At 56.9% G+C, this 27,487-nt stretch overlaps 1 protein-coding gene across 4 annotated transcripts in view; it reads right to left on the reverse strand.

Moving 5' to 3' along the window:
* The window catches only part of PRKAG2 (protein kinase AMP-activated non-catalytic subunit gamma 2), a 305,973-nt gene extending 280,064 nt beyond the window's left edge, over window positions 1-25,909 (reverse strand). For 2 of the 4 annotated variants that reach the window (XM_070368928.1, XM_070368927.1), the window contains exon 1: window positions 25,302-25,909. In XM_070368928.1, the coding sequence (XP_070225029.1) occupies window positions 25,302-25,415 (114 nt within the window). In that variant the 5' untranslated portion in view covers window positions 25,416-25,909. The remainder of the gene's footprint in view (window positions 1-25,301) is intronic. The other 2 variants (XM_070368926.1, XM_070368924.1) reach the window with 1 other exon arrangement.
* Between the last annotated feature and the right edge of the window lie 1,578 nt (window positions 25,910-27,487).

Genomic DNA, 27,487 nt, shown 5'->3' on the forward strand with positions numbered 1-27,487 from the left:
CCCCCGAAAACCTGGGAGGGGGACAGTCCTTCCTTCCCTCTTCCAGCTTCCCGTCTTGCCAGCATCCTTGGCTTGTGGCTGCAGCAGTCCAGCCTCTGCCTCTATCCTCACGGGGCCTCCCCTCCATGGGCGTCTCTCCCCTCTTCTCGTAAGGATGCCAGTCATCCTGGAACAGGGCTCCCTCTGCTCAGCTCATCACAGCTGATGCCACCTGCAACGACTATTTCCAAATGAGGCCCCGTTCACAGGCAGTGAGGACGTGCACATGCTTGGGGGACACGGGCTTCAGCCCCTAATTCCTACTATTGTGAGTGTGTTGTGGTCTGGGGGACCTGCTCCAGGCCCACCCCCCAGCACCCCACTGTTTCCCAGAGGATAGGGTGGCCATTTCAGAGAGGGGCATTGCTGGGCCGCAGGGCACCCGGCACTGGGAGCACAGGCTCTGGAGGGCGCAGGGCAGGTCCTGGGGAAGGGGGAGGGTGGGGGCTGTGCCAGTGAGGCTGAGAACCCGTGTCACCATCAGAAAGCCTGTCCTGGAATAAGGGACCAGATCCACCCATTTATTTAAATCGTGAAGACATGATTAGCAAATTCGGTATTATTTCATCATGGAAACGGAGGAAGGAACCCAGGGCCAAAGGTCACTTGTCCTGAGCTCAGATCGCCTAAAGTGGATACCCATCCACCTGGAGGCAGCAAGCTGAGGCTTGGAAGTGACCGTCTTGCCGGGTATGGCACCAGCAGAGGCCTCCTGAGCCTGGACTTGGGTAGTCAGATTCCAAGACCCTTAAGATGTCTTGTGCTCCTTCCCCCCATCCCAGCATCCTGTGTCCTGCCCTGAAGAGCCCCCTTCACCCCGCCCCATCTATCTACCTCGCCTGGTTATCTGCCAGCGAAGCACCACGGTTGTTTAGTGGCTCAGTCATGTTCAACTCTTCTCTAACCCCCATCGACTGTAGCCCACCAGGCTCCTCTGGTCCATGGGATTCTCCAGGCCAGAATACTGGGCTGGCTTGCCATGCCCTCCTCCAGGGGATTGTCCTGACTCCGGGATCGAGCTCATATCTCCTGCATTGGCAGGTGGAATCTTTACCTCGGAGCCACCAGGGAAGCTCAGTGAAGCATAGCTGCTGCTGCTGCTAAGTTGCTTCAGTCGTGTCCGACTCTGTGCGACCCCACAGACGGCAGCCCACCAGGCTCCCCCGTCCCTGGGATTCTCCAGGCAAAAACACTGGAGTGGGTTGCCATTTCCTTTTCCAATGCATGAAAGTGAAAAGAGAAAGTGAAGTTGCTCAGTCATGTTCGACTCTTAGCGACCCCATGGACTGCAGCCTACCAGGCTCCTCCATGCATGGGATTTTCCAGGCAAGAGTACTGGAGTGGGGTGCCACTGCCTTCTCCGGCGAAGCACAGAGAGACCATTAATTTGAGTCACTGTGTTCTTTGGTGCTGAGAACGGGGAGGATGCGTGGTGAGTCACTGTCTTCTTTGGTGCTGAGAACGGGGAGGATGTGTGGTGAGGCCTGACCCTGCCCCTCGAGGCCACTGACACCCTTACAAAATCCCCGGGGAGCCACCGCTGGTCAACCTCAGGCCAGGTGCTCAGCCTCCCAAAGGGTGTGACCTCCACCTGCTTCCCAAGAAGCCAGAAAGGACCAGATCAGTTCAGGTCCCTCCAGGGACAAGAGCCAGGCATTCCGTCAAACACCTTATCTTCCCTGCACGTCTGCGTCTGAGATCTCCCCACCCCCGACCCCCCGAGACAACTGTCATCTGACAGGTTTCTAATGGCCTCATCGGAAAATACTGAAAACACACACAGGCAAAGCAAAGAAACAGAAACCCAGCAAACGCCAGAGTTTGGTTTGGTGATGACAATAAACGGTGCCTCTTCCTGTGAAAGGCCAGCCCACAGCTTTCCGGAGCCCGAGTGACTTTTCCTGCAGTCAAAGCGCTCGGGCATGCATTTTGCTAAGAACGCGTTTCCCCCACCACTGTTTGAGGTCGGTGAGCTCGGAGCCTCGGCAAACAAGTCGCTTCTGCTTTGGCCCAGAGGCTTCCCCTTTTCTGGAAGACGCTCGCCACCCCCCTGGCCAGCAGCGGCCTCCGCCAATGACAGCCGCTTCCCGCCCCGTCCCGCCCCGCCCGGCTCCAGGACGGGCCATCGCACAGCTCAGCTGTGGGCAAGTTGTGTTGTTGTTTTTTTTTTCTGAAGTTGATGTTATGTTTCTCTCCAGAGTCGGCTACAAATGGAAATTTCCGTATTTCCCTGTTCAGCAAAAATTACAGGCTTTTGGTTTCATCATCACTCTCTCAAGCCATTAACCATTAACCCTTGGCGTCCTGCGGAGCCCTAGAGGAAACAGCTTGGAGTGCCAGGCTGTGGACGCTGAGAGAGCTTCGAGGCAAACAGTAGCAGGTGCGGATGCTTCTGGAAAAAAAGGATGAGAAGTCCTCCACTTACTGGTTGCCCCCCACCCTGCTCACATCCAAACGTCTCGCTCGGCCTGGTTCTCTTCCGCGAACCAGGTGCAACTCCAATCCTGCGGCCTCTACCCTTGAACCCCTCAGCTCCCCCAGGGGTGTGGACATGGGGGGACCTGGGGCCGTGCCCCCCTCTGCATCCACCCAGGTCAGGGGTCAGTCTCCCCTCTCCCCAGCGGGACGAGAGGCCACAGGCACAGCCACGAGGCAGCTCAGAGGAGCCTCCCACTCGCCCCCAGGTGGGGCCAGACGGAAAAGGGCCTCACCGGTCTCCTAGACCTCCCCTCCCTCTAAGGGACTGTCCCAGGAGGGGAGTGGACGGATGGCCCAGACTCCAGGCACCCACACGAAGCCTGCAGACTGTGAGGGGCCGCGTCAGACTAAGCAGAGTCTCCTGAAAGACACGGGTCAGGGACTGGAACCCCTGGGGGTGTAGCAGTGGTTGGACCCCCTCCTCCACTGCGGCTCCCAGGGTGCGGGGGAGCGCTCCATCATAGGCTATGGGATGGCATGGGGCCCTGAGGAGCAGGTCACAGAGGCATGGGGTCCCGAGGAGCCAGGTTGAGGATCAAGACTGTGTCCCAGGAGTGCACACACCAATCTGGAGACCGGAGGCCTCCCCCATGATGCCTTAGAAGCACTCCTGCCTTGTAGGAGAATGGGGACAGGCGTGGGAGAGGCACTCGGCCATCAGCCATTGGAGAAACGGCTCAGATCCTGCCCCACCATGCCCAGGAAGCTAGGACCCCAGACTGGTCCCCGGTCCCCAGCTCAGGACCCCACGTAGCATCCGTCACGGCCAGGAGGCATGCAATGTGAGGAGAGAGGCCGGGCCACCCCGGAAGGCAGGGGCTCTGGACCACTTGTTCCAACTCTGAACTAGACTGAATTCCATCTTTCAGAGGCGGGGGAGCGGCTGCCTCCAAGGGCTCCCCAAGCACCAAGCGTCTCCGGAGTCGGCCTGTCATGCCTGCAGAGTTTGCACCGGAAGATGCGGACATGACAACCTTTTCTCTCCAACTTCTCAAAAACAGGTGATGACCATCCCAAGGCCGACAAGGGCCCCAGCCTGCCATGCACTGGGCCCGGGACCCTGCATCTTGGCGAAGGAGAAAAAGAGGCTGTGGCCAGGCTGCAGAAAGAGGAAGAGAAACCCTCTGCTTCAGCAACAGGGAGAAAAAAAATAAAAATGATGGGGTTTGCGAAGAAAAGAATTCAGTTCTGAAACCAGCTGTTTGAAAACGGTTCTTTGATACATTTTTCACATGGAAATTTCAACAATTTTATACAGTGGACAAGTCAGATGTTAGGGTGACTTCTGCAAAATGATCATTTTCTTGGTTAAAAAAAGAAGGGTGAATGGCTATTTTCTACAGCTTAACCTAATGTTATCGTCTGCTTTTATCACGGAGGAAAGAGGACACAGAAATGAGAGGGGATGGGAAGGCTCCGGGGGTCCCGGGGTTAAGATTTCGAGCATCCACTGCAGGGGACACAGGTTCAATCCCGGTTCAGGGAGCTAAAAACTCCACAAGTGGCTCCGTCAAAAGGAAAACACGAGAAGGGACGAGTGTGACTCACACCGAGACAGTCCCACTCCCAATCCAGGCTCTCCCACAACACCACGATGCTGCCAGCCCCCAGAGCACAGCAGAAGCCAGGCCCAGGCCCAGCACACATGCTCCCGGGTGGTGAGGCTGGGACGGGGGTGGTCCCCGACCTCCACCAGCAGCACCCAGGAAGCCCGAAGCGCAGCCTGCCCCCCATGCCTGGGCCCCTCACCCACCCCAGACCCTCTCCTGGGGGCCTGCGGAGGCAGGGCCATGTGCCAGTCCTGCAAGGGTCAGGCGGGGGGATCCAGCCTCGATCAGTGGAGGATGAAGCCAGACCCCCCCCAACGCGTGAGCCCCCGGGCTGTGTGGACCCCGCAACGCGTGAGCCCCCGGGCTGCGTGGACTGGATGTGTGATGTCCGGGTGGAGTGAGACCCGCGGGGGTTAGGGGACCCTGGCTCAGGTTGCACAGCCGAGCTCTCTCGGCTCCCAGTGCCCAGAGCCCTTTGTCCTGCTCTTGGTGCCAAAGAGCTGTCTGTCCCCCAGTCCTGCCACCTGTGGTTCCCAAACTGCTGCCTCAAGGGGCAACCAAGAGCCCAGGAGACAATGGAGCCTGGGAATGCGCAGGGCTCTCAGCAAGAAAGGACAGGGTCCCAGCAGGACACGGCCTCTCTGTCAGATGGTGATGGCCGCAGGACTCTGCTCCCCCCAGACGGAGGCCGCCACCCTCATGGGGTCCCGGCACCCGCCGTCCACACCCCACCATCTACACACTCACTGTCCACACCCCGGTATCCACATGCCCACCATCTGCACACACCACCTTCTACATCCCAGCGTCCACACCCCAGCGTCCACATCTCACCATCTACACACTCACCATCCACACCCCAGTGTCCACACCCCAGGGTTCACACCCCACCGTGCACACCTCACCATCTACACACACCACCTTCTACATCCCAGCGTCCACACCCCAGCATCCACACCCCAGCGTCCACATCTCACCATCTACACACTCACTGTCCACACCCCGGTATCCACATGCCCACCATCTACACACACCACCTTCTACATCCCAGCGTCCACACCCCAGCATCCACACCTCAGCGTCCACATCTCACCATCTACACACTCACCGTCCACACCCCAGTGTCCACACCCCACTGTGCACACCTCACCATCTACACACACCACCTTCTACATCCCAGCGTCCACACCCCAGCATCCACACCCCACCGTCCACATCTCACCATCTACACACACCGTCCACACCCCACCATCCACACACCCACTGCCCTCACCCCACTGTCCACACCCCACAGGTTCAATCCCTGGTCAGGGAGCTAAAATCCCACATGTTGCTCTGTCAAAACAAAAACATGATATGGGATGAATGCGACTCAAACCAAGACTGTCCTGCTCCCAATCCAGGCTCTTCTGCAAAACCACAAGGCTTCCGGCCCCCAAACCACAGCAGAATCTGTCCAGACCCCACTGTCCACACCCCACCACCCACACACACCACCATCGACACACACCACTGTCCACACCCACCACCCACACACACCACCATCCACACCCACTGCCCACGGTGGGGACGCACTCGCTGAGGAAACAGCAGGACGGTCAGGCGTGCGTGGGCTGCACCATCAGGGCAGGAGCAGGACAAGGGAGGGAGGCTGGAGGCAGAAGGAAGGGGACCAGCAACAGGCCCAGCCCACGCCCCCGCCCAGCAGACGGGCCGAGAAGACTTGTCCGCTTGCTTAAATAGAATGTATCAGGTTCCAGGGATACTGACTCACACCCCGCCTTCACTACCAAAAGGATGCTGCAACGCAGTCAGAGGAAAGGAATAACACAAGAAGGAAAACCAGCTGCCACAAGTGGGGCGGGCCTGGCGCGAGCTGTACCCAAAGCTCAGTCCCCTCGGCCTGCAAGCCTGGCCCCCCGGCCTGGTCTCAGCAGCCAGAGGAGGGAGAGGATGACGTCGGAATAACTGATTCATTCCAGTTTGCAACGCGCCAGGCCCTCTGAGGTCATTTAATTCTCTCTCACCAGCCTCAGGTGCTATTTGACAAATAAAGCGACTTAGGTTCAGGGACGCCAGGAAGTTCCTGGTGGGACACTGAGGTTGCAGAACCCCAGCTCCTTGTCACCATCGTTGCAAGGCCAGGTCCTCGGAGCACGCGTGGGGGACAGGTGCGTCCATCTGCCGGGGACCGGCAGGCCTCCCGGAGCTTTAGGCTGCTTCTGGGAGGGCATGTCTGTCTTTGCTCCACCCCATAAGGACTCGGAGCACGATCAAGAAAAGTCTGCAGGAGAAAGAGCATAGATTTGGGATTCAACCCCGCCTGCTTCAAACGCTGGCCTTGCCCTCACTTGCACCAAAACATCCTTTGGTGCAAGTTGCTCAGCCTATCTGAGCCTCAGCCTTCCCAGCTGTGGAAATGGGTGCAATCACTGGAACCAGGCAGAGCAGATGAAGAGTTAAATGACAAAGCATGGGGCTGAGACTGTCATGGCGCGGAGCACCTCACACACTGTCTGGGAAGCGTACACGTCACGATTCCATCCCAAGGTGACCTAACGGTCTGAGGACAAGAAACACGAGGGACAGCGTCCCCGCAGGGACGCGGCTGGTGCCTCTCGGCTGGGGCAGCGACCGCAGGGACGGGAATTAGGTCAGGCAGCAGGTTTTTCAAGCCTGGTGAAATCCAGATCTAAAGAAACAAAAGGATGAGGAAAGACAGGAGGCAGGGAGACCAAAGAAAACAAGGGGCAAAAAAGAGATGCAGAGGAGGAGACAAAACAAGGAAAAGGGAAAAAACAAGAGAAACTCAATTTTGCAGCCAAGGGTCTTGAGCATCAGTCCACTTTCTTCAGCTTTCGTGAAAGGTGGTCTCTTAGGGGATCCAAAGACAATAACCAGTAGAATTTTTGGAAAACAACATTAGGAAAAAAACACTGCATGGGTGTATACATGCTTCAGTCGTGTCTGAGTCTTTGCAACCTGTGGGCTGTAGCCCGCCAGGTTCCTCTGTCTATGGGACTCTCCAGGCAAGAATACTGGAATGGGTTGCCATGCCCTCCTCCAGGGGATCTTCCCGACCCAGGGATCGAACCTATGTCTCTTGTGTCTCTTGCGCTGGCAGGCAGGCTCTTTATAACTAGCGCCACCTGGGAAGCCCCAGGGCAAAAAAAACCCCAAAGCCCCAGCAAGTCTCAATGAGCCAAAGACTGATGATGGCTGTGAAAGAGCACATGCTGAGGATGAGGGGAGGTCAGAAGTAGAGGCTGTGAGGGTGAGAAAGTCAGGGCTTGGCCTGGGCAGAGGGGCGTCACAGCCACGTCCATGGGAGGACTCAGAGGAGGGAAAAGTCATCTCCCTTGGCCGGTGACATTCAGGATCCTTCTTCTCTCATGGCTGGCTCCCTGCAGACCACCGAGGTCCGCAGAGCTCCACGCTGGGGTCCACCCATCACAGGGCAGCTGTGGCCAAGGTGGCCCCATCACCTGCTGCAGGTTCAAGACCACAGACTTGTGTGTCCACAATCTGCCTGTCAGAAGGCTGGAGGTAAACACCCCCATCCCTGCCATCCAAGTCCTCAGGGCCTGCTTTGGCTCCCGGCGTCAGCTGGCTGTGGGGCATAGCCGTTCAGCCTGGGGACTCGGGTGCCAGATGGCTTGGGCTTGGGAGGCTGGTCCCTGCTGCAAAGATTTCCCCACCTGGAGAATGGGGACATCAGCAGCATCGCCTCACAGGTGGGGCTCAGCTAAGCCACCTCCTACGTGCGCCCCGGCAGGCCAACTCAGTGACCATCGCCTATCTGTATGAGCCACTGTTCCTTCCCCGTCCAGGCTGACCTTGAGCGTCACATGGACCAGTGCCACCTCCATGGGGCCGTGGAGGCGGGCACGGCGCCTTCTTCCACCTTCAGCACCACCCTGACCTTTGCTTCTCGTCCCTGGGCCAGAAGGGATGGAGGAGACGAAGGGTAGCAGGTGGCCCCGTGGCCGTTTCAAGGAGTGTCTGGTGTGCTGGGTGCTCCTCCGGGGCCCCTCTTCAAGGGTGGGGCTCGTTCCCGGCTGCTGGCAGGGCTACTTTCAAGGTTTGCCTCGCCCAAGGCCCACCGCCCTCATCGGTTGCATGACCGGCCAGCACCAGCTGTGGGTGCGGACTGAGGGACGGCTCCGCCCTCCCGTCTGACCCTGAGGGACGGCTCCGCCCTCCCCTGTCTGACCCTGCCTCCTTCCCTCCCCAGGAGTCGACCCCAAAGCTCCCCTGTGTGTGGTCAACACTCCCAGTGCGCACCTCCACCTGAGTCCGCTCACCCAGGAGCCCAACACAGGACAGGTGGTGAGCAGGCGGTTGGAGCTGACGCATGCTTGTAGCTTCAGGAAAGATGCGGATGGTGTGACAGTTGTGTGGATGCGTGCCTGGGCGCCTCCTGCCATTTCAAAGTCTAGGTATTTTAATGATACTTTCTCAGGACTGGACCAGGTGGTCCTCGGGGGACACTGAAAAAGCCACGTCTCTCCCAACTCTGAGATTCTAAATGAGCCCTTCCCTCCTCTTCTTCCCTTTCCTTTCCTGTGAGCGTGGGGGGAAGGGGAGATAGAGGCATCGAAGTCCTGCCTCCTCAGTGCTCCTGGACCACATCAACCCAGACTGGAGGCAAGGCGATGCTGTAATTCCTTTCGGACACTGCTGGGAGTCCTGCAACTTCAGAGTTTTCTAAAGGTGAGATGGGTTTGCTTTGACCTGCAAAACCAAAGGTGCGTTGATAGAAGCCAGAATGCTGTTTAGGGAGTGTCTGCAGTAGGGGACGCTCTGGGGGCTTTGAGGAACGTCTAATGGAACAGAAATTCCCCCTGAGGAGCCTGGGGGAGTGCAAGAGGAGCCCAGCCTCCGTCTCCCTCAAGGACCCCTCTTCCTGCAAGACTAGGGCACAAACAGCAGATCCAGCGCCCTCCTCCCCGCTGGGCCCCTCCAGTCCAGGGGAGTTTTCAGAAGCTGAGGAAATCAACCCTGGATACTCACTGGAAGGACTGATGCTGAAGCTGAAGCTCCAATACTTTGGCCACCTGATGCAAAGAGCCAACTCGTTAGAAAAGACCCTGATGCTGGGAAAGATTGAAGGTGGGAGGAGAAGGGGACAACAGAGGATGAGATGGTTGGATGGCATCACCGACTCGATGGATGTGAGTTTGAGCAAGCTCCGGGAGATTGTGATGGACAGGGAAGCCTGGCGTGCTGCAGTCCATGGGGTTGCAAAGAGTGGCACACAACTGAGGGATTGAACAACAGGCCTCAGAAAGCTCGGGGAACCGGCGTGCTCTGAGGAGGGGCCAGACACTGGCCAGCATCTCTCACGGAACGGATTCGGGAAAAGCCAACCCCCGAGGCTTACAGCAGGGTGAGGAGGACGCTGCGGGGGGGCAGGGTTGCTGCACCACTGCACAGACTCCCCCCCGGCACCAGCGGGCGCTCACTCGGGACCCAGGGACAGAGCTGGCCCTGAGCTGAACTGGGGCATGGGTGAGGGGGGGCCCCCCAGCAAGACCAAGACCACCGCTATCCAGGCCTCCAGCCACTCGCCAGGAAGGGCTGCGTGTGGAGTGGGTGTGAAGCCACTGGCTCCCCTCGGAGACAAGGAAAAGAAAACAAGGGGAAATGAACTGCAACCTTGACCTTGAAGGTGGAGCCAAGCCCTCCTCTGGATCTTCGCCCGAGCTGCTGGCAGGGCTCACGGGGCGAGGCCCTGGGACGGGAAGCGGGTGACCCTGGGGGCACCCCAGCTTCGTGCCCAGAAGGGTGGCCAGCCCAGAGCTGGCCTCGCTCAGGCAGAAGCTGAGGGTCTGTGACACTTGGCACTTCTCTGCTGCGCTGGCTCAGCCACTAACCAGCTGAGTGGACCCACGTCCCCAAACCCACGACCCCTCTTGTTCAGGGACCACACTGTCGACCTTTTGCTGCGCGGATCTGTGAGAGGTGCCAGCCTTCCGCTGGCAGACTCTGTCTCAGGATCGCAGGACAAAGATGCCACCTGGTGAAGCAACCCTCTGGGCTCCTTGGGGTCTGAGCCCCTTGGCTCCAGGTGAGGATGGTGGGCTGATGTGCCAGGAACACATGCACACCCCGCCTCGGTCCAGGGTTCAGCACGTGTGAGTGACGTGCCTAATTAGACAGCGGCCGTCTCGTGTAGTAGAAGGGACTCTGGGCTTATAGGACTCGTCCACGTCGGGGTTGGGGCTGGAACGCCCGTCTGTCACGTGGCCCAGACTCCTCCCACAGTGGGCCCCAGCCCTGCTGCTGGCATTGAGGGCTGGGAGGGACAGTCGGAGGTCAGGCACCTGCAGTGTCCACAGGCATCACAAAATCACGGGATGCTAGCCCCTGGAGGGTCCTGCCAGCCCCTGAGGAGGCTCCATCTCCCCATCAAACGCTTTCGCCCCCCCTTAAAGAAGAGCTACCAATGCACAGCCTGGGAGAAGACCCCAGCCTCAAGAGGGAGGGAGGAGCAGAGGCCGGCATGTCCAGCGGCTCTAGGAGAGGCCCGTGGAACCAGGAGGCAGAAACATGGGCCTACAGGCTCGTCTGAACCGTTTTTCTAGGTTCCACGTACATGCATTGCTATACAATATTTGCTTTTCTCTCTTTCTGACTTCATTCACTCTGTATGACCGAGGAGGCTATTTGCAAAGCAGAAATAGAGACACAGACGTCGAGAACAAACACAAGGACACCAAGAGGGGAAAGGGGGGTGGGATGAATTGGGAGACTGGGATTGACATACACACAGTACTACGTAAAAAATTCACTGGAAGGACTGATGCTGAAGCTGAAACTCCAGTACTTTGGCCACCTGATGTGAAGAGCTGACTCCTTGGAAAAGACCCCGATGCTGGGAAAGATTGAAGGCAGGAGGAGAAGGGGACAACAGAGGATGAGATGGTTGGATGGCATCACTGACTCAACGGACATGAGTAAACTCCGGGAGTTGGTGATGGACAGGGAGGCCTGGCGTGCTGCACTCCACGGGGTCGCAAAGAGTCGGACACGACTGAGTGACTGAACTGAACTGAATTGACATAAAAAATAGGTAACTAATGAGAACCTACTGTGTAGCTCAGGAAACTCAGTCAGTGCTCTGTGATGACCTAAATGGGAAGGAAATCCAAAAACAGAGGGGATATATGTATACGTATGGCTGATTCACTTTGCTATCCAGCAGGGACAAAGATTGAAGGTGGGAGGAGAAGGGGACGACAGAGGGTGAGGTGGTTGGATGGCATCACCAACTCAATGGATATGAGTCTGGGTGAACTCCAGGAGTTGGTGATGGACAGGGAGGTCTGGTTGCTGCAGTCCACAGGGTCGCAAAGAGTCGGACACGACTGAGCGACTGAACTGAGGGACTAAGACAACATACTCCAGTAAAAATTTTAAAAAACAACCACAACAAAAACAGGCTGAAAAAGCATCTCACCTTCCTTCTTTGCGACAGAGCATAACCACAACTTGCAGAAACCCACTCTCCTCCCCCTTTTCCACCCCCTGCCCGTGCCACCCCCCTCCGTCCCACCTCCAGCCCTCTCACCCCCGCCCCCCGCCCCCTGGCTCTATCCCGCTCCCGCAGTGGGTTCCAGCCCACGCCTGCAACAGCGGAGGTGACAGTCAGAAGCACCGACAGACTTCACCCGAGAGTGGCCCACGGCACCCAAGGCCATGACCGCAGACCCCGGATCCCACCCCACCCGGGGATGAGCTGGGGGAGCCCAGCCCCCCGACCCCACCTGAAGCCCAAAGGGCCCCGAAGGCCCTCCACACACTCTGGAATCAAAACACAAAATCCCCGGGCGAGCCTCAGCGGCGTGCCCAAGGAGATAAGGACAGACACACGTTCACCCCAGCAGGCCAGCTGCTCAGCACCTTCTCCGAGGCTGTCGTATTCCAACCCAGGGGAGCACACACCCTCTGGGGCCAGCGACTCCACTGGGGGCGGAGCGGCGGGGGGAGGTGGGAGAGACTCCGGGAGCCCCCAGGGCATGTCCTGACCCCCAGATGGAGCTTGCCGGTTCATATCTGCACCCACCACCCACTCCCAGCAGCCTTCTGGCTTCGCTGTTTGGCGTCTGCAGTTTCTCTTCACCAACACGAAGGAAGAGGTGTCCCTGTGCGAAGTGGTTCCTTGGGGCTGGGAGACAAAGACGCAGGTGCACGCCGCTCTCAAAGGAGCACACGGTCCAGCTAAGGAGACAAGGGTCTGGCCCCGCATGGCCCCGATCCTGGACAACCCTGAAGGGCCATCCCCATCCCAGGGGGCTCAGCTGAAGTCCGCTGTGACTGCTCCAGCGTCCAGCTTCTCCCTCTGCCCCATCGGCTTTCTTTCCTTCCCCTGCCATGGAAGGACCAAAGCGAGAAGCAGCACAGATACACTGGCTGAGAACAATTTTTAGGTGAAGGTCACAGACATCATTGAGAGGTAGCTCACCATTCAACAAGGAACATAACCTAAAATGTTATGTTCACTTTTATAAAGCTTTATTATTTTATTTCTGGCTGTGCTGGATTTTCACTGCGGCGCCCCGGCTTTCTCTAGTTGCAGAAAGTGGGGGGCTGCTCTTCACTGCAACGCACGGGCTTCTCACTGCAGAGCACAAGTTCCAGAGCGTGGACGTCGGCAGCTGGGGCTCACGGACTCTAGAGCACAGGCTCGGTGGTTGTGGTGCACGGGCTTCGTTGCTCTGCGGCACGTGGAATCCTTCCGGACCAGGGATCGAACCCGTGGTCCCCTGCATTGGCAGGTGGATTCTTTACCACTGGACCACCAGGGAAGCCTCCACTTGACTTTAACTCGTATTCTTCTGGGGCTTCCCACATAGCTCAGTCGATAAAGCACCTGCCTGCCACGCGGGAGACCTGGGTTCAATTCCTGGGTTGGGAAGATCCCCTGGAGAAGGAAACGGCAACCCACTCCAGTATTCTGGCCTGGAGAATCCCATGGATGGAGGAGCCTGGCAGGCTACAGTTCATGGGATCACAAGAGTCGGACACGAGTTAGTGCTATCTTTCTTTCTTCCCTCGTTCTTCATATTTTATTACGGTCATAGATGCAGTGCCCACACACCCACCCTCCATGCTCTGAGCCGTCCCTGAAAACTGAGGTCATCATGTCCAGAGAAGGAGAGCAGACGGCAGTGCAAGCCTGGAGCCTGGGTCTGTGCTGAAAGGACTCTACGATCGCTCACCCCTGCCCACAGTCCCGACTCGAGCCAGCGCAAAACAGAGCTGCTTTGAAAACGTTTTCTGTCCACCCCCAGGTGCAGACACCCCTGCAGAGCTCCAGGCAGGCCAAGCAGTTGGGACCGGGCTTCCTAGAAGCGCCCCCCACCCTCACCTGTGCCATGAGTGCCCACCTGCCTGGCTTCCTCTCTTCCTGACATTCCTCCAGGAGAAAACCCGAGTTTTGCTGCCTGCTTTGCCACCGCAGCCCATCATGGGACCCTGGGGCCTGCCTCCTCTGTGGTCCGCAGCAGCGATCTGCCACCCTCTCTGCTCCGGGGTCACTATGCAGGCTCCGGACCACTTCCATGCCTGGTAGGGTAGTCTCCCCGCCCGGCTCCTCCTCTAACCCAGGTGGACACTGCCGCCTGGGCATTTCCCTCTGTCTTGGAGCTGAGAATATTCTATTACCTGTGCTCCAAGGTCATTTCAGAAATCTCAAAATACACCTAATGAGCAAAGAAGAGTGGTGAAAAGCTACCTCTCCGCTCTCCTGGCACTGGCCTCTCCCCAAGGGCAAAGCAGCTCCCCCGAGGCTCACCTCTCCTTAGTGATGAAAGCAGGTTGGGGAGGGGCAGGCGACTATCAAATACCAGCCTCCGGAGGACCTGAGCTCCTCACCCTCACTCACAGTCCCTGAGTGCTCACTTGTCCTCGGGATGAAGCAGTTTCCATACGATCCTGGTGTCCAAGCCACGTGCAGACCCTAGATTGCAATCCTCTTTGTAGTATGTATGACACAGAATATCATTAATACTATCTGGCAATTGTACAATTAATAATATGTTATTAAACAATAATACTATTACACATCAACCTGTTTAAGATCTTGGGCTTCCCTGGTGGCTCAGGCAGTAAAAAAATCTGCCTGCCATGCAGGAGAGCTGAGTTCAATCCCTGGGTCGGGAAGATCCCCTGGAGGAGAAAATGGCAACCTACTCCAGGATTCTTGCCTGGAGAATTCCATGGACAGAGGAGCCTGGCGGGTTACAGTCCATGGGGGTCACAAAGAGTCGGACAAGATTGAGCAACTAATACTTAAAGATCTTAATATAGTAATAAGTATGTTATAAAGTAATATTTAATTGTTACTGTTATAATGTATGATATGTGCAATCAGTTCAGTTCAGTTCAGTCACTCAGTCGTGTCCGACTCTTTGGGACCCCATGAATCGCAGCACGCCAGGCCTCCCTGTCCATCACCATCTCCCAGAGTTCACTCAGACTCACGTCCATTGATAATTATAATTAAATTATGTATTTGGGCTTCCCTGGTGCCTCAGCTGGTAAAGAATCCACCTGCAATGTGGGAGACCTGGGTTTGATCCCTGGGTTGCAGAGATCCCCTGGAGAAGGGAAAGGCTACCCACTCCAGTATTCTTTCACTTTTCACATTATGTAATTATATCTGTACAACATATAGTATATAAATATACAGTAATAAGATTAGGATAATTGCATGCATTATTAATTATTATGTATATATTTATGTATGTTTGAGAAGGATAAATGTTTGTTGTTTTAAGCCACTGTGATTTGGGGTATTTGGTAGCAAAAGTGAGCGTGTGTGGGGACTTGTGCCTGGAGCACTGCATGTAGGCACTGAGCCTGTGAGGTGGGGGCTGAGCCCGTCCTGGTTACAGCTTTACTCTCAGCCCTGCCCAGTGCCTGGCACACAGAGGGCTTTTGGTAAATGTTTGGTAACTCGGCAAGAAGCCCTGCAGCCATCTGACAGAACACCCAGCACAGAATGTCTTGATACCTGCTTTGCCGTTTATCCTAATATTCAGTTCTTATTAAAACAACAAAATGAAAAAGAACTACAAAATAAGATCTATGAAATTATACATGACAGGTTATTTATTTTCCAGATGAGACGGGTAAATCACAGGCTTCAAAGTCCTTCTGTAAAAGCGAGCATATAAGCACCTGGTCAGCCCCAAGGGCAAACCCGTGGAAGGCAGACCAGATCTCTCGTTTTCCCTGTGCCCATCCTGGGGCTGGGGTCTGTCCTGCCTGGCAGTCTTGCCTCCTACCCCAGGCTACCTGGAACACCCATGGGCATCAACGTGGGGCGGGGGCAGGGCAAAGCAGGGACGTCAAAAACTCCAGTTAAACACAACACAGCTTTCTTGGCAGGTCGTACTAGAACAGGTGGGCGCTGTGGACAGCCTCATCGGCTTTCTCTGTGATAAGGATAACAACACTGATAATGATGATTACAGTATTTCACAGGGTTATTTCAGAGATAAACAGAGTCAGCTTATATACAAGCACACCCTTGGCATCCTGAGCAAGTGCTCCATCAGTATTGCTAAATCTGATGACAATGTATCGTCCCAGAGGATATCTGATTGTCAGTAATATTGATCACGAATGGAACTACCCATCGAGGACCATCCGAATTGCTAGGAGGAAGAAAGCGCTTCAGGGTGCTCATTACACAATCTCCTGTGGACAAGAATGTCCGGGGATGACCGCACAATGACCACTGACCCCAACAGTGCTGTGAAGGCAGGGACCCTGCTGGGTGAGGTCCTGGGGCCCCATAATGCACCACAAGCAAACGGCGGGTGTCTTTTTTAAAGCCTACTTAACTTTTTTTAAAAAGGTGTTTTTTTTTTTTGGATGTGGACCACTTTTTAAGTCTTTACTGAATCTATTACAATACTCTTTGTTTTACGTTTTGGTTTTTTCCGCCATGAGGCTTGTGGGAGCTTACCTCTCCGACCAGGGATGGAACCCGCACCCTCGTACTGGAAGGCAAACTCAACCACTGGACTGCCAGGGAAATCCCCAAACAATGTGCATTTAAAACTACAGAAATTCTCTCTCCATTCTGGAGGCCAGAGCCTGAAATCAAGGTGTGGGCAGGGCCACACTCCTGCGGAACCCCAGGGGAGGGCTCTCCCTTGCTTCTTCTGTCCCTGGTAGCCCCAGGGAGTCTTGGCTTATGACAGCATCTCTGTAACCTCTGCCTTGTCTTCCCATGATCTTCCTTCTGTGTCTCTGCATCCACGTGCTAAGTCGCTTCAGTCATGTCCGAATCCCTGCGACCCCGTGGACCATAGCCCGCCAGGCTCCTCTTGTCCATTGGATTATCCCAGGCAAGAATACTGGAGTGGGTTGCCATTTCCTCCTCCAGGGGATCTTCCCAACCCAGGGGTCGAACCTGCGTCTCTTATGTCTCCTGCTTTGACCACTAGCTCCACCTGGGCAAGCCCCTCTGCATCCACATTTCCCTCTTTTTTATAAGGACACCAGTCGTACTGATCTCAGCTTAACTTGGCCATTCCATTTGTAGAGACCCTACTTCCAAATCAGGTCACAGTCACCGCTACCAGAGGTTAGGATTACAGCATCTTCCAGGAGACACAAGTCAGCCATGATCCCATCAGCTCTGTATCCTCCACACCTAGCACGGGACCTGGGAAACAGACAGAAATGGGCTCACGGGTTTCCCAGGTCCAGCTCTACAGGTGCCCAGCTGTAAACACACTCCCAGCAACCCAGCTCCCCATTTCCTTCAAAATGAGAAGCTGGCCCCCCATCCTAAAATTCCGGCCCCGTCATATCCTTCCTTCTGTTCCCCACCCCCAGCACCAGTGAGGACCCCAGGGCCACCTGCCCAGCTCTGCACTGAGCCCCCGCCGGGTCCCCACAGAAGGTGGGCAGGGCTGCACGGCTCCCACAGCTAGGACCTGGCCTCAGCCGCCTGGAAAAAAGGCTGGACCCCTGGGGTGACCCAGAGCAAAGTGGTCTTTGTCGTCCATTCATCAGCGACTTCGCTGCCAGGTCAGAGTATATCAACACACAGAGGCTCTGGCACGAGGCCCCAAAGCCCGGATGATATCTGATGGGTGTGTGACAAGCCGTGAGCTGGCAGAGAAGGGCTTCCTGTCAACAGGAAGGGAAGGATGCGGATCAAATCATTTTCAAAGCAGGCAGAGGAAGAAAGAGATGAGCGAGACTGGGGTTAACCATTCCGATGCCGGGCTCTCTCTCTCGTGGCTCCCCCACCATCTAACAGCAAGGTCACAGTTGACTGACCAAGCAAATGAAGGACTTCTTCACCTCGGGTGCTCAGCACTGCATTGGCCACTGTCTGTCTCTTATCTTAAAGCCTTTGACCACAGGCTGACATTTGGTTTGCTGTCCGGGGATGTCCAGATAGGCTGGGCCACCGTCTGGAAAGAGGTGGGAGTCACAGGCGTTCACGTGTGATGATACCCACTGTTCTGGGTCAGAGTGGGGGTAGTGGATGGGCGAGATTGGGGAAGGAAGGCCAGATTCTAACCCAGCTCTTCCAGGGTCTGTGGCCTGCTGGGTGACCTGAGTAACCCCATAATAGTGAAATAGTGAGCTGAGTATATCAAGACGGGAAAAGTAGAAGAAAAACAGTCAAGAAACAGCATCACCTGGGGCCTCTCTAGTGGCCGAGTGGTTTAAGAATCTGCCTTTCAACTCAGGGGACGCGCGACTGATCCCTGGTCAGGGAACGAAGACCCCACATGCCTCAGGGCGACTAAGCCCAAGAGATGACAGTGACCGAGGCCCCGTGCCACAACTGGAGTCTGTGCCCCACATCAAAAGATCCTGCCTGCTGTAACCGAGATCCCACATGCCGCAGCAAAGATTCGAGGCGGCCAAATAAATGAACATCAAAAAACCAAAAAAAAAGAAACAGCATCATTGAAGAGCACATTTACGTGTCTGGATGGTTTCAGAAGACACAAGCTGATGTGCTGAAGTTAAAGAAAATGAAGTCTAAGCAGGTGAAAAGCCCTTGGCAAGTGAAGACGTGTTTCCAGTTTTTCTGGAGTCAGACTTGGGTCAAAAAGGAAACCCCTGGGGGCAGATCAGTAATAGAAGACAGTTTTGCTAGATTTTTACTGGAGGAGGAAACAGGCAGGGAAAGATACCGGTGAAGCGCTGAGAACCAGATAAAGTTTATGATGTGTGAAAAGACAGCACTGAACACACGTGTGGGGCTGCTGCTGCTGCTGCTGGAACCTTGGGACTAGCGATGTCCTTCTGGCGCAATAATGACCCAGGATATCAATGATCGCATTTATCATGAGGCCATGAGACATCAGAGCCCAGTTTACACAAGGATCTTGAACCCTCCACAGACAGGTGCTAGGAAAGAGTGGGCCAAGGGCAGCAGAGGCTAGACTTGACAATAGGGTCACCAACTATGGGACGGGGGATGCCCTGTTCTCAGCTGGGGACAAGCTGTAAAGTGGGGACAAGAAGATGAGACAGGGAATCCAGCCTGTGAGTCACTGGATGTGTGATTCTGCAAATCCACGTGTTTCGTGCTCAGCTTAGGTCACTAGGTGAGCTGGTCCACGGAGGTCCGTGCATAGTCTGTAGGGTGGAATCTTCAAGGAAGGGTACCCCTGTATCCATTCTCTGCCTCCCTGTTCCCCCGCACAGGCCCAGAGCTGGACTGTGCTTAACTGTGCATTCAGCCAACGTGCTACATGAAGCCCACCCCGCAGTCAGTCCAGCTCATACCCTGCGAGCTGCAGAGAGACATCAGGCCTCGTTCATAAACCCCGGAGCCACAGAACAGTTCCGGGGACTCCATTATTGGCTCCTCTGCCTCCTCCAGTCCCGATATCACGCTCTGGGCCCTGTAAGAGCCTGTGTTCAGGGTGCCCAAAACGCATCAAGCCCCTGAAGGGCGGAGTTAGGAAACAATGCAGTGAGGTCGAAGAGGCTGGACCACCACCAGTCACACAGGCTGGGGGCCTGTCTGGACACTCATCTTTATCTGGGAGCCAGAACTACTCTGCCTTTCTTCTACCGTCAGCAGCCAAGAGTCTCTTCTCAACGGCAGGTGGAAGAGTGCAGACGCTAGAGAGGATGGAGAGACACATGGATGCTTCGATGGGGCGGTGGACAGACTGATAGAGAGAGTAACACGGGGGCGGGGGCTTCCCCGGTAGCTCAAGTGGTAAAGAATCTGCCTGCCGAGTGCAGGAGATGCAGGAGATGTGGGTTCAACCCCTGGGTCAGGAAGACTCGCCCGGGGAAGAAAATGGCAAGCTACCCCATGACTCTTGCCGAGGAAATCCCACGGACAGAGGAGTCTGGCTACAGTTCAAGGGATCGCAAAAAAGTCAGACACGACTGAGCACACACAAGAGTCAGAGCCCACACACTGAGGAAGCTGGAAAGCAATTCTTTGTTAAATCCCTGGAGGCCTGAGAGTCACCCAGAAAACTTCTCAGAAACAAAGAACCACAGGTCCCACGCCCTAGAAATGCTGATTCAGCAGTTCTGGACTGAGACCTAGGATTGTACATTTTAAGCAAACGCTGGCTGGATCGACTTAGGCTGGTCCGTGAGCTGCACTTTGACAAACACTGTCCTAAACCCTAACCCATCTTGCTCAAGGTGGTACACGCCGACCAAGGTCAAGGCCAAAGATGACACACACCCGTACCTTGCCACATGGCACCCGCTTTCCCTTCACTGAGGCTTTAGTCCAGCAAGTTTCAGTGGCGGGGTGGGCAGTGAGCAGTCCTACAGAGGGCAGAAGGTAGCTCCCAGTCCCGGGCGGGGCCCCCTCCTTCAAGCCCTGCCCAGCAGAGCGGATCGGGCTGGATGGAGGCTACTGGTCCCAGGCCCATCTACAGGGTGAAGGGCACTGGGCTTCAGGCAGCGCGAGGCTTCCCTCTGGAGACATCACAAGCAAAGACGTCCCCAGCGACCGGCCCAAGCCACGCTGGGTCTCCATGACCTCTGAGGCCGGGCAGCTGCTCCTGGCTCTATTTCTAGGCTGTCTCCGGGGACTGACAAGGATTTCTGCTGCCCCTCTCCCAGGAGAAGCAGGGGCTGGGCACTCTGGCAGCAGAAGTATTGGGCCACTGCCTTGGACCAAGGCTGACCTCCCCCAGCTGCCTCCGTGTCCCTACGGGCCCCCACGTGGGTCCTTCTCTCCAAAGTCCTCCCTGCCCCCCGACCGCCTGCCCCATCATTGGCTTGTGAACAGTCCCAGAGTCCCACAAGATGGTCAAAGAGACAGCCAGCGGTCACCACTTACAGTAAGGCTATGCGCTAACAGGGCACATTCTTTTTCTCGGACAGAAAGGCGGAAAGCACATGCTAACTCCCAGCGATGGCTGCTCAGGCAGAGGGTTCTGGCAGGTCGCCAGGCACAGCTAGGCTTCTAATGAGCTCTTTTCTAAAAGCATTCCCACCACCTGGATGACTGTTCCTGCCTTCCATTAGGGATGAAGGCGGAGGAACGAGAACCCAGGCGAGGTGCCAGCACACCACGACTCTGAACGGTACGCTTGTCCTGCTACTTTTAAAGGCCTAGGGCAGCCCCAGAGGAGCCTGCAAGCAGGCGTTCCTCTCCTCTCCCTCCTCTCTTTCCCCGGACAAGATCTAAGAGGGTGTCCCCCAAAGGAGACCCACCCCGAGCCTGAAACCAAGCAAGGCAACACCCTCCATCAGGCCCAAGGGCCATTCTCCCTTCAGTAGAATTCAGTTAATGAATAACTTTAGTTAGTAACTGCGGGTCTCCACTACCCACTGTCACCTAAGCCCTTAGTATATCCCCTAAAGTTGATTCCTCTTTTCCGGTATCTCAGGGCACAGCAGGTGCTGTGCTGCTGGCAGGAGGGCAGGGTAAAAGGTGGTTAAGGATCTAGATTAAAAGACTTCCTTGGTGGTCCAGTAGTTAAGAATCCACCTGCTGATGCAGGGGACACGGGTTCAATACCTGGGCCGGGAAGAACCCATGTGCCTCAGAGCAACTAAGCCCGGGAGCCACGACTACTGAGCCCACGAGCTGCAACAACTGTGCTCGCACGCCCGAGAGTCTGTGCTCCCCAACAAGAGAAGCCCCCACTGACCATAACCAGAGAAAGCCTGAGTGCAGCCACGAAGACCCAGTGCAGCCAAAAAAAAAAAAATTACAAAGTAAAAAATTAAAAAGTAAACTAAATTAAAAAGAAAGATCTAGATTAAAGAGCCTAGGATGGAGGTTTGCAATTATCTCCCCCAACATCCTGGGCCATAGTTCTGTTTATGCATCAGATGTGGGGCTGGAGACTGAGTCCAGTCGTGTCCATTTCAGAAAAAAAGATGAGCTGCTTTGGACACGAGAGGTCCCAGAAGGCTTCATCACAGTGAGCGTCACTGGTTGCCACCAAATGAGCCCTCCACTGGACTGCCAGAGCCAGGGTATCTTCCAGGAGCTGCTCTTAAGAATCCCGAGTGTCCTGGGAAATGAGCACCGATGCCCACCAGCTGTTGGGGGAGGAGGCAGAAGTGATGCCCTTTGATCCACTGCTCAAGGCCACCTGGGCTGTGACAGACTCACAATCTTCCCCCAAGAACCGCCTCCTGACACCAGACGTCCTGCAATCCTAAGGCCAGCTCAATCCCTTGCCATCCATCAGAAACCACGGCTGACCATCTTCCATCTTGCCTCTGTCCGTTTTCTTTCATCATCACTATAGTTCAAGCTCTTAAATGCTGATCTCTGGGTTTTTTACCCAAGCATTTGATTGCTTCCCTTGACACCAGCCCAGTCTCCACAACTCTACTCCTAAAAGTGTTGTTGCCATCACTTTTAATTGCTTCTTACTTTAAAGTAAGTGAAGTGAAAGTAAAGTGAAAGTGAAGTCACGTCCGGCTCTTTGTGACCCCACGGACTGTATAGTCCGCCAGGCTTCTCTGTCCGTAGAATTTTTCAGGCAAGAGTACTGGAGTGGGTTACCATTTCCTTCTCCAGGGGATCTTCCCAACCCAGGGATAGAACCTGGGTCTCCTGCATTGCAGGCAGACGCTTTACCGTCTGAGCCACCAGGGAAGACTCTGACTTGAAATTCCCCCTCATAACAGTGAGACAATGACTTGGATTCAGTAGTTTATCCCAGGGAGCGGGGGGAGGTGAGGCAAGGAAGTCAGGCCAGACAGAAAGAGTGCGTGAGTGAATGATTGGCCCACCACTCTGGGCAACCGGGGCTGGGTCCTGCTGGGACCCTCAGAGGCCTCCACAGAACCCATGGTAGAACCTCTCCCCTCACCTGCATTCCTCCTTGGTGAGGGCTGCCCCTTTAGGGCATAATGCCAACCCCGGCATTCCCATGCCAGCCTACTCAGGCTGAGCAAGCTGCCACTATTCCAGAGGCCTCCTTGAGGAGCAGAGAGACACGGTGAGCAGCTGTGGTGTGGAGCGGAGCTGTCCAGCAAGGCTGCAGGGAACCCTGGGTGGGCTCTGGGCACAACAGGAAGGACACCCATCGCATCTACCGCAGCTTCCCAAGGGCTCCGGGGCGGGGCATCCTCATTCCTGGGCCTAAGTCCCAGGAAGGACTCCCAGAGAAGAGACAGGAGGCCAGTTAAAGTGGGATTTCGGGTAACAACGGACGGTCTTTCTTTTAGTATAAGTTTATCCCAAATGGTGCCTGGCACATTCATATACTAAGAAGTTGTTCATTGTTTAAAATTCTAATTTAACTGGGCACTTAGTATTTCTACTTGCTAAATCTTGTAAGGCCGATTCAAGGCTCTTCTTGACCTAACCTTGACGTATTTCCGATTACCCTGATTTCTCAAACCCTTTCGTCCATGAAAAGGGGCCCTTCGCTGGGTCTGGAAACAGCCTCACACTCTCCAACTCCAGAGAGGGGCTCAAGCTGGTTCCCTGGCAACAGTGATCCCCCGCCATGCCCCTGACACGTCTCTGTCCTGCCTACCACCTCTGGGTGCAGTGTCTCTCTGAACATGTCCATGCCCTGCCATCTCTCCCTTCTCTCCCCTCTGAAAGCAGGTACGGCCTGCACTGGTCAACCTGTACCCTTGGGTCATCTGCAAACATCTGTCTGAATGCCACATTTTCCCAGCTAGCGTGTAACTCTCACCCAGCCCAGCACAGGGACCCACAGGTAATAACTACTTGGTTAGGGACAACACCCTCTTGGTTCCCCCTGGCCCCAAACACACAGCAGATGCAGGCCCTGTGAGAGCAGAGACAGAGGCCCTCTCCTTTCCCCCTGGATCTTACCATCAAGCAGCGCAGCACACGTGTCGTGGAATAACTGAGTGAACGGTACTTTCTGTAAGGGCTGCGTCGGGCCAAGAATGATGGCTAAAGCAGCCAAAGTCATCACCAGCAGCAGGAGGGCTGGTGAGAGGGTTCCAACTATATCGTGGCTTTTCCGCCGTCACACCTCAGTCCTCTTCCAGGTTCTGGGTTTTGCCCTCCACCTCTCCGGAGCATGCCCCACACACGTGTTCCCATTTGAGACCAGCCTCACCTATCACCCTGAATAGGATATGCACGGCCTGGGCACTAGGCAGTGTCATTTTCTTTTCTCTCTCTTTTAAAGTAGATGCTCTGATATAAGTGTAATAGCCATACATTCATATAACAGTGTGCACTGGTACGAGCTTTCCCATGATTTATTTTTATATCAACAGACTTGAAAGGGGGGCAAAGCAGAGTTATTATCTGTTTGACAAACAGGAGAAGCTGAGTAGTTAAATGGCTCAGTCAAGTGAAGCTACCAGAGGGAGGCTTCGCCTACTGGTGTCTAACTTTCCATTTACAAATATGGCTCAAAATATCTCACGTTAGGAATGTAAACAAGACTATCTCATTTTCAAATAGGATGTTTATTTAGTCAAAGGTATGCTTATTCCCGCAAGCTTGGGTCACCACCCTGGTGGTCACACTGCAAGCTCGGGCCCAGTCACCTGCTCCCTGAGCTCTCCCTTGCCAGGGAGGGCTGGCCACCTGTCCCAACTTGGGGCTGCTCCCTGAAGTACCCATCAGATGTCTGGGGCTCCCCCAGTACCTGACCTTCCTGGCCAGTGTTTGCACAGAGGACTGGGAAGGAAGCGCAGTCAACAAACATCTTAGTTAAATGCCTGAGAGAGTTCACAGCAGAAAATGCTTGGCCAGGCAGCACCCCCTCCCCCCGCCCCTCGCTGGCGGCTGTCAGAAAGGATTAGCTTCCAGGAGGTGTCTGTAACACGGTGAGGTCGGAGGCAGCTCTGGGCGGATGGGACCACCGGCATCTGTGCCCAAGACCGGTCACCCATCATCAAAATTACATTCTCCACGGAGTTCTCTTGCGTGTGTGTTTGGACACACGTGTACTCGGTTAGTGAGGCTGGGGGTGTGACCCAGCTGGGGGCTTCCTTCGGGTGCAGGTAAGGGCTGTAGGGCTCAGCATCAGACCAACCCCCCACCCACCCACGGAGTGGCTAAGTAAGGCTGCGGGGGGCCACGGGCAAGCAAACTGCAGGGTGGGCGCACGACCCCTGCCCGCCACGCCCTCCAGCTGGACAAAGTCAAGCTGCAGACCGATCGATGTCGCCAAAGTCCGGCCCAGAGGCCGGCGTGGCCAGGGCTGAAGTTCGCGAGGGCCCTGCACGCCTTAGGGGATCCGGAGCCCCCAAATGCCTGAAATGTGCTCCCAGGGTCAGACCCAGGGGCCGGCTGCAGAGGAGCCTCCCGCCCCGGGCCCACAGACACCCGAGGAAAGCTGAGGAGCAGGGTGCTGGGGAGCGGGGTTGGGGGGTCAGTTTGAGGGCGCAGCTACACACAGCTGCCGCCCCCATTCCCTGCTGTCCCCACCCACCGCCCCTCCCGTCCGTCCCCAGCCGCGGCGCGCGGCTCCACCTCCCCGGAGCGCAGTCCACACGGTCCTCCTTCAACAAAAACAAGCCTACGCACCGCCCCCCGCACCCGCACCGGGCGGGATCCCGGGCTACGCCCAGCCCGCCACGCCACAGACGGTGGGTCGCCGGGCCCCGGCGGCACTCGGGCGGGGCGGGAGACGGAGCCCGGGCCGGGCGGCGCAGCTCGGCCCAGCGCCATCAGCCGTCCCCGGAGCGGCAGGAGGGGCGCGCACGGCGGCTGGGCGGCCCGCGTTAACCGCTTCCGCGCCGGTTCGGAGCGCCACGGGGGGCGGCGAGCGGGAGGCCCCGCGGGGCCGGACTCACCGGAATGTGCACCCGCAGCGAACGCCGCTTCTGGCTGCTGTTTTTCTTGCCGCCGCTCCCGCCGGGGCTGCAAACATCTTTCTTCTTCTTGGTGTCCATGGCCGCGCTTCCCATAACTTTAAGCCGAAGTTAATTCCGGGTGACCCGTTCCTGGAATTCGGTCCTCTCCTTCCCCGTGCCCGGCCCCTGCCGTCGGCCGCGGGCGCTGTTTACTGTCCCCTCCCGCCTAAAGACACCGCGTGGGGACTTCCGCGGGAGGGAGGTGGGGCAGGGACCTCGGGCCCGCCGGGGGTGGCGGTCGGCGGGAGCGCCGGGTTCACGTGTCCGCTTCCTCCTACGGGATCGTCCGAGGCAGAACCGAAGCCCGAGGCCGTCCCGGTTCGGGGCTACGCGTGGCGGCGTGCTCCCTCCGAGTGACAAAGTTTTCTTCCTTTGGCAAGGCGAGGCAACATTTCCCACCCTCCCGGCTCCCCGCCACTCCCTGATTCCCAAAGGTAATCGGACAGGCAGGTGCAGTTCAACACTTTGAGAAGCAGCCCTCCTATTGCCTGCGCCTGAGCGAAAGATCTGGCGAGAACTAGACGCTGTGTGTATTAACGTGAGCCTCGGCCGCAGAATAAACCAGCCCGCAGCCGGGAGCGAGGTCCGTCCTCCTTTCTGGGCGAGGGAGGGAGGAGGAGGGGAAGAGGAGGTGCAAACGCGGAGACTCTGCGCAATTGGACCGAGGCGCGGCGGCGAGCGCGGCTGCTGGCGCCGGGCCGGAGAGCGCGCGGGAGCCTCGCGGGGAGCGGAGGCCCAGTCACCCGCTCCGTCCCCCTGCTGCCGCCGCTCCAGGGCGCCGGGGCCGGGGGCTACGCGAAGGGCCGGGCCTGGCCCAGACGCAGGCGGGTGGCGCGGGGAGGTGGACGGCGGCGCGCCTCGAACAGGAAGTACACGGCGTGCCGCGCGCTCCCCTCGCCGCCGCGCGCTGTCGCCCAGGGGCTGCGGTCCCCTGCGGCCGTGGCGGCGCGGGACCCGCTCCGAGACAGGAAACCGCCCCCCCCATGTCGGTCATAAATGTCTGACCCCCCGCCACACGCACCCTGAAACACGCACACGCACACGCGCCCCGTGCCCTGCAGACCCGGCGGCGGCGGAAGCACGGGGGTTTTGGTGGGATGCGCTTTGACCCGCACGTGTGTCTGGAAAACCGCGGCCCCGGGGCCCTGCCCGCCGGCGTGCGCGCTGAGATCGCACCGGGCAGGTGAGCCCCGGGGTCGCGGGCGGAGTGAGAGTTTTCACCGCCACCACCCCCACCCCGCCCGGCTGTTTCAGATTCACCCAGGAACCCGCGGTAAGGGTCGGGCGCGGAGTGCGCAGGCCGGCGCCGCGGGGCACACGGGGTTGCTAAGAAGGCGGAGGAAATGGTGGGGGCCGAGGGCTGGAAACCCAGGGCGAGGCCCCCACGTGCTGCCTCGGTCTCAGCCCCGCGCGTACCCCGCGCCGGCCGGGTGTGCAACCCGGACGCTTCCCCCACCCCGGCTGGAAGTGGGGCGAGTCCTCGTTAGAGAGTCGCCTGCCCTGCTGCTCGCGGCTCTGAGAACAGGGTGGCCCCCCAAAGTCACTCGAGCGCCTTGAACGCTGACGTCAGCTCTCCTGCTCCCCGGCCATCAGTGATGTGAGGACACAGGTCGCTTTGGGGACGCCCTGGGGGCCGTGAGGAGATGGCCTTCCCTCCTGTCCAGGTGCGGAGGGTCGCAGAGGTCTCCCCCGGGAAGGAATGTGAGCCCGCTTCAGGGACGCCCCCCAGGCGGTGCCGCCCACCCAGCCGCAAGACACCCTCGTCCAGCCTGTCTTTCCTGCTTCCCTCTCCAGTCCGAGTTCCTCCGCGTGTGTGAAATCCCCCATAGTCCGGCTGGTGCCTGGTTCAAACGTTCTTGAGGGTTCCTTCCCCTCCCGGCTCTCCAGTCCAGAGTGGACCGAGGGCGCTGAAGACCTTCCCGTCCCAGAGCCGTGCTTTCTGGACTGCTGCCGCTGCTAAGTGGTTTCAGTCGTGTCTAACTCCTTGTGACCTCATGGACTGTAGCCACCCAGGCTCCTCTGTCCATGGGACATTCCAATCAAGAATACAGGAGTGGGTGGGTTGCCTTTCCCTTCTCCAGGGGATCTTCCCCACCCAGGGATCAAACTCGCGTCTTTAGTGTCTC

The sequence above is a fragment of the Bos mutus genome, chromosome 4, assembly GCF_027580195.1.
Source record: "Bos mutus isolate GX-2022 chromosome 4, NWIPB_WYAK_1.1, whole genome shotgun sequence".
In the NCBI taxonomy this organism is placed as follows: Eukaryota; Metazoa; Chordata; class Mammalia; order Artiodactyla; family Bovidae; genus Bos; species Bos mutus.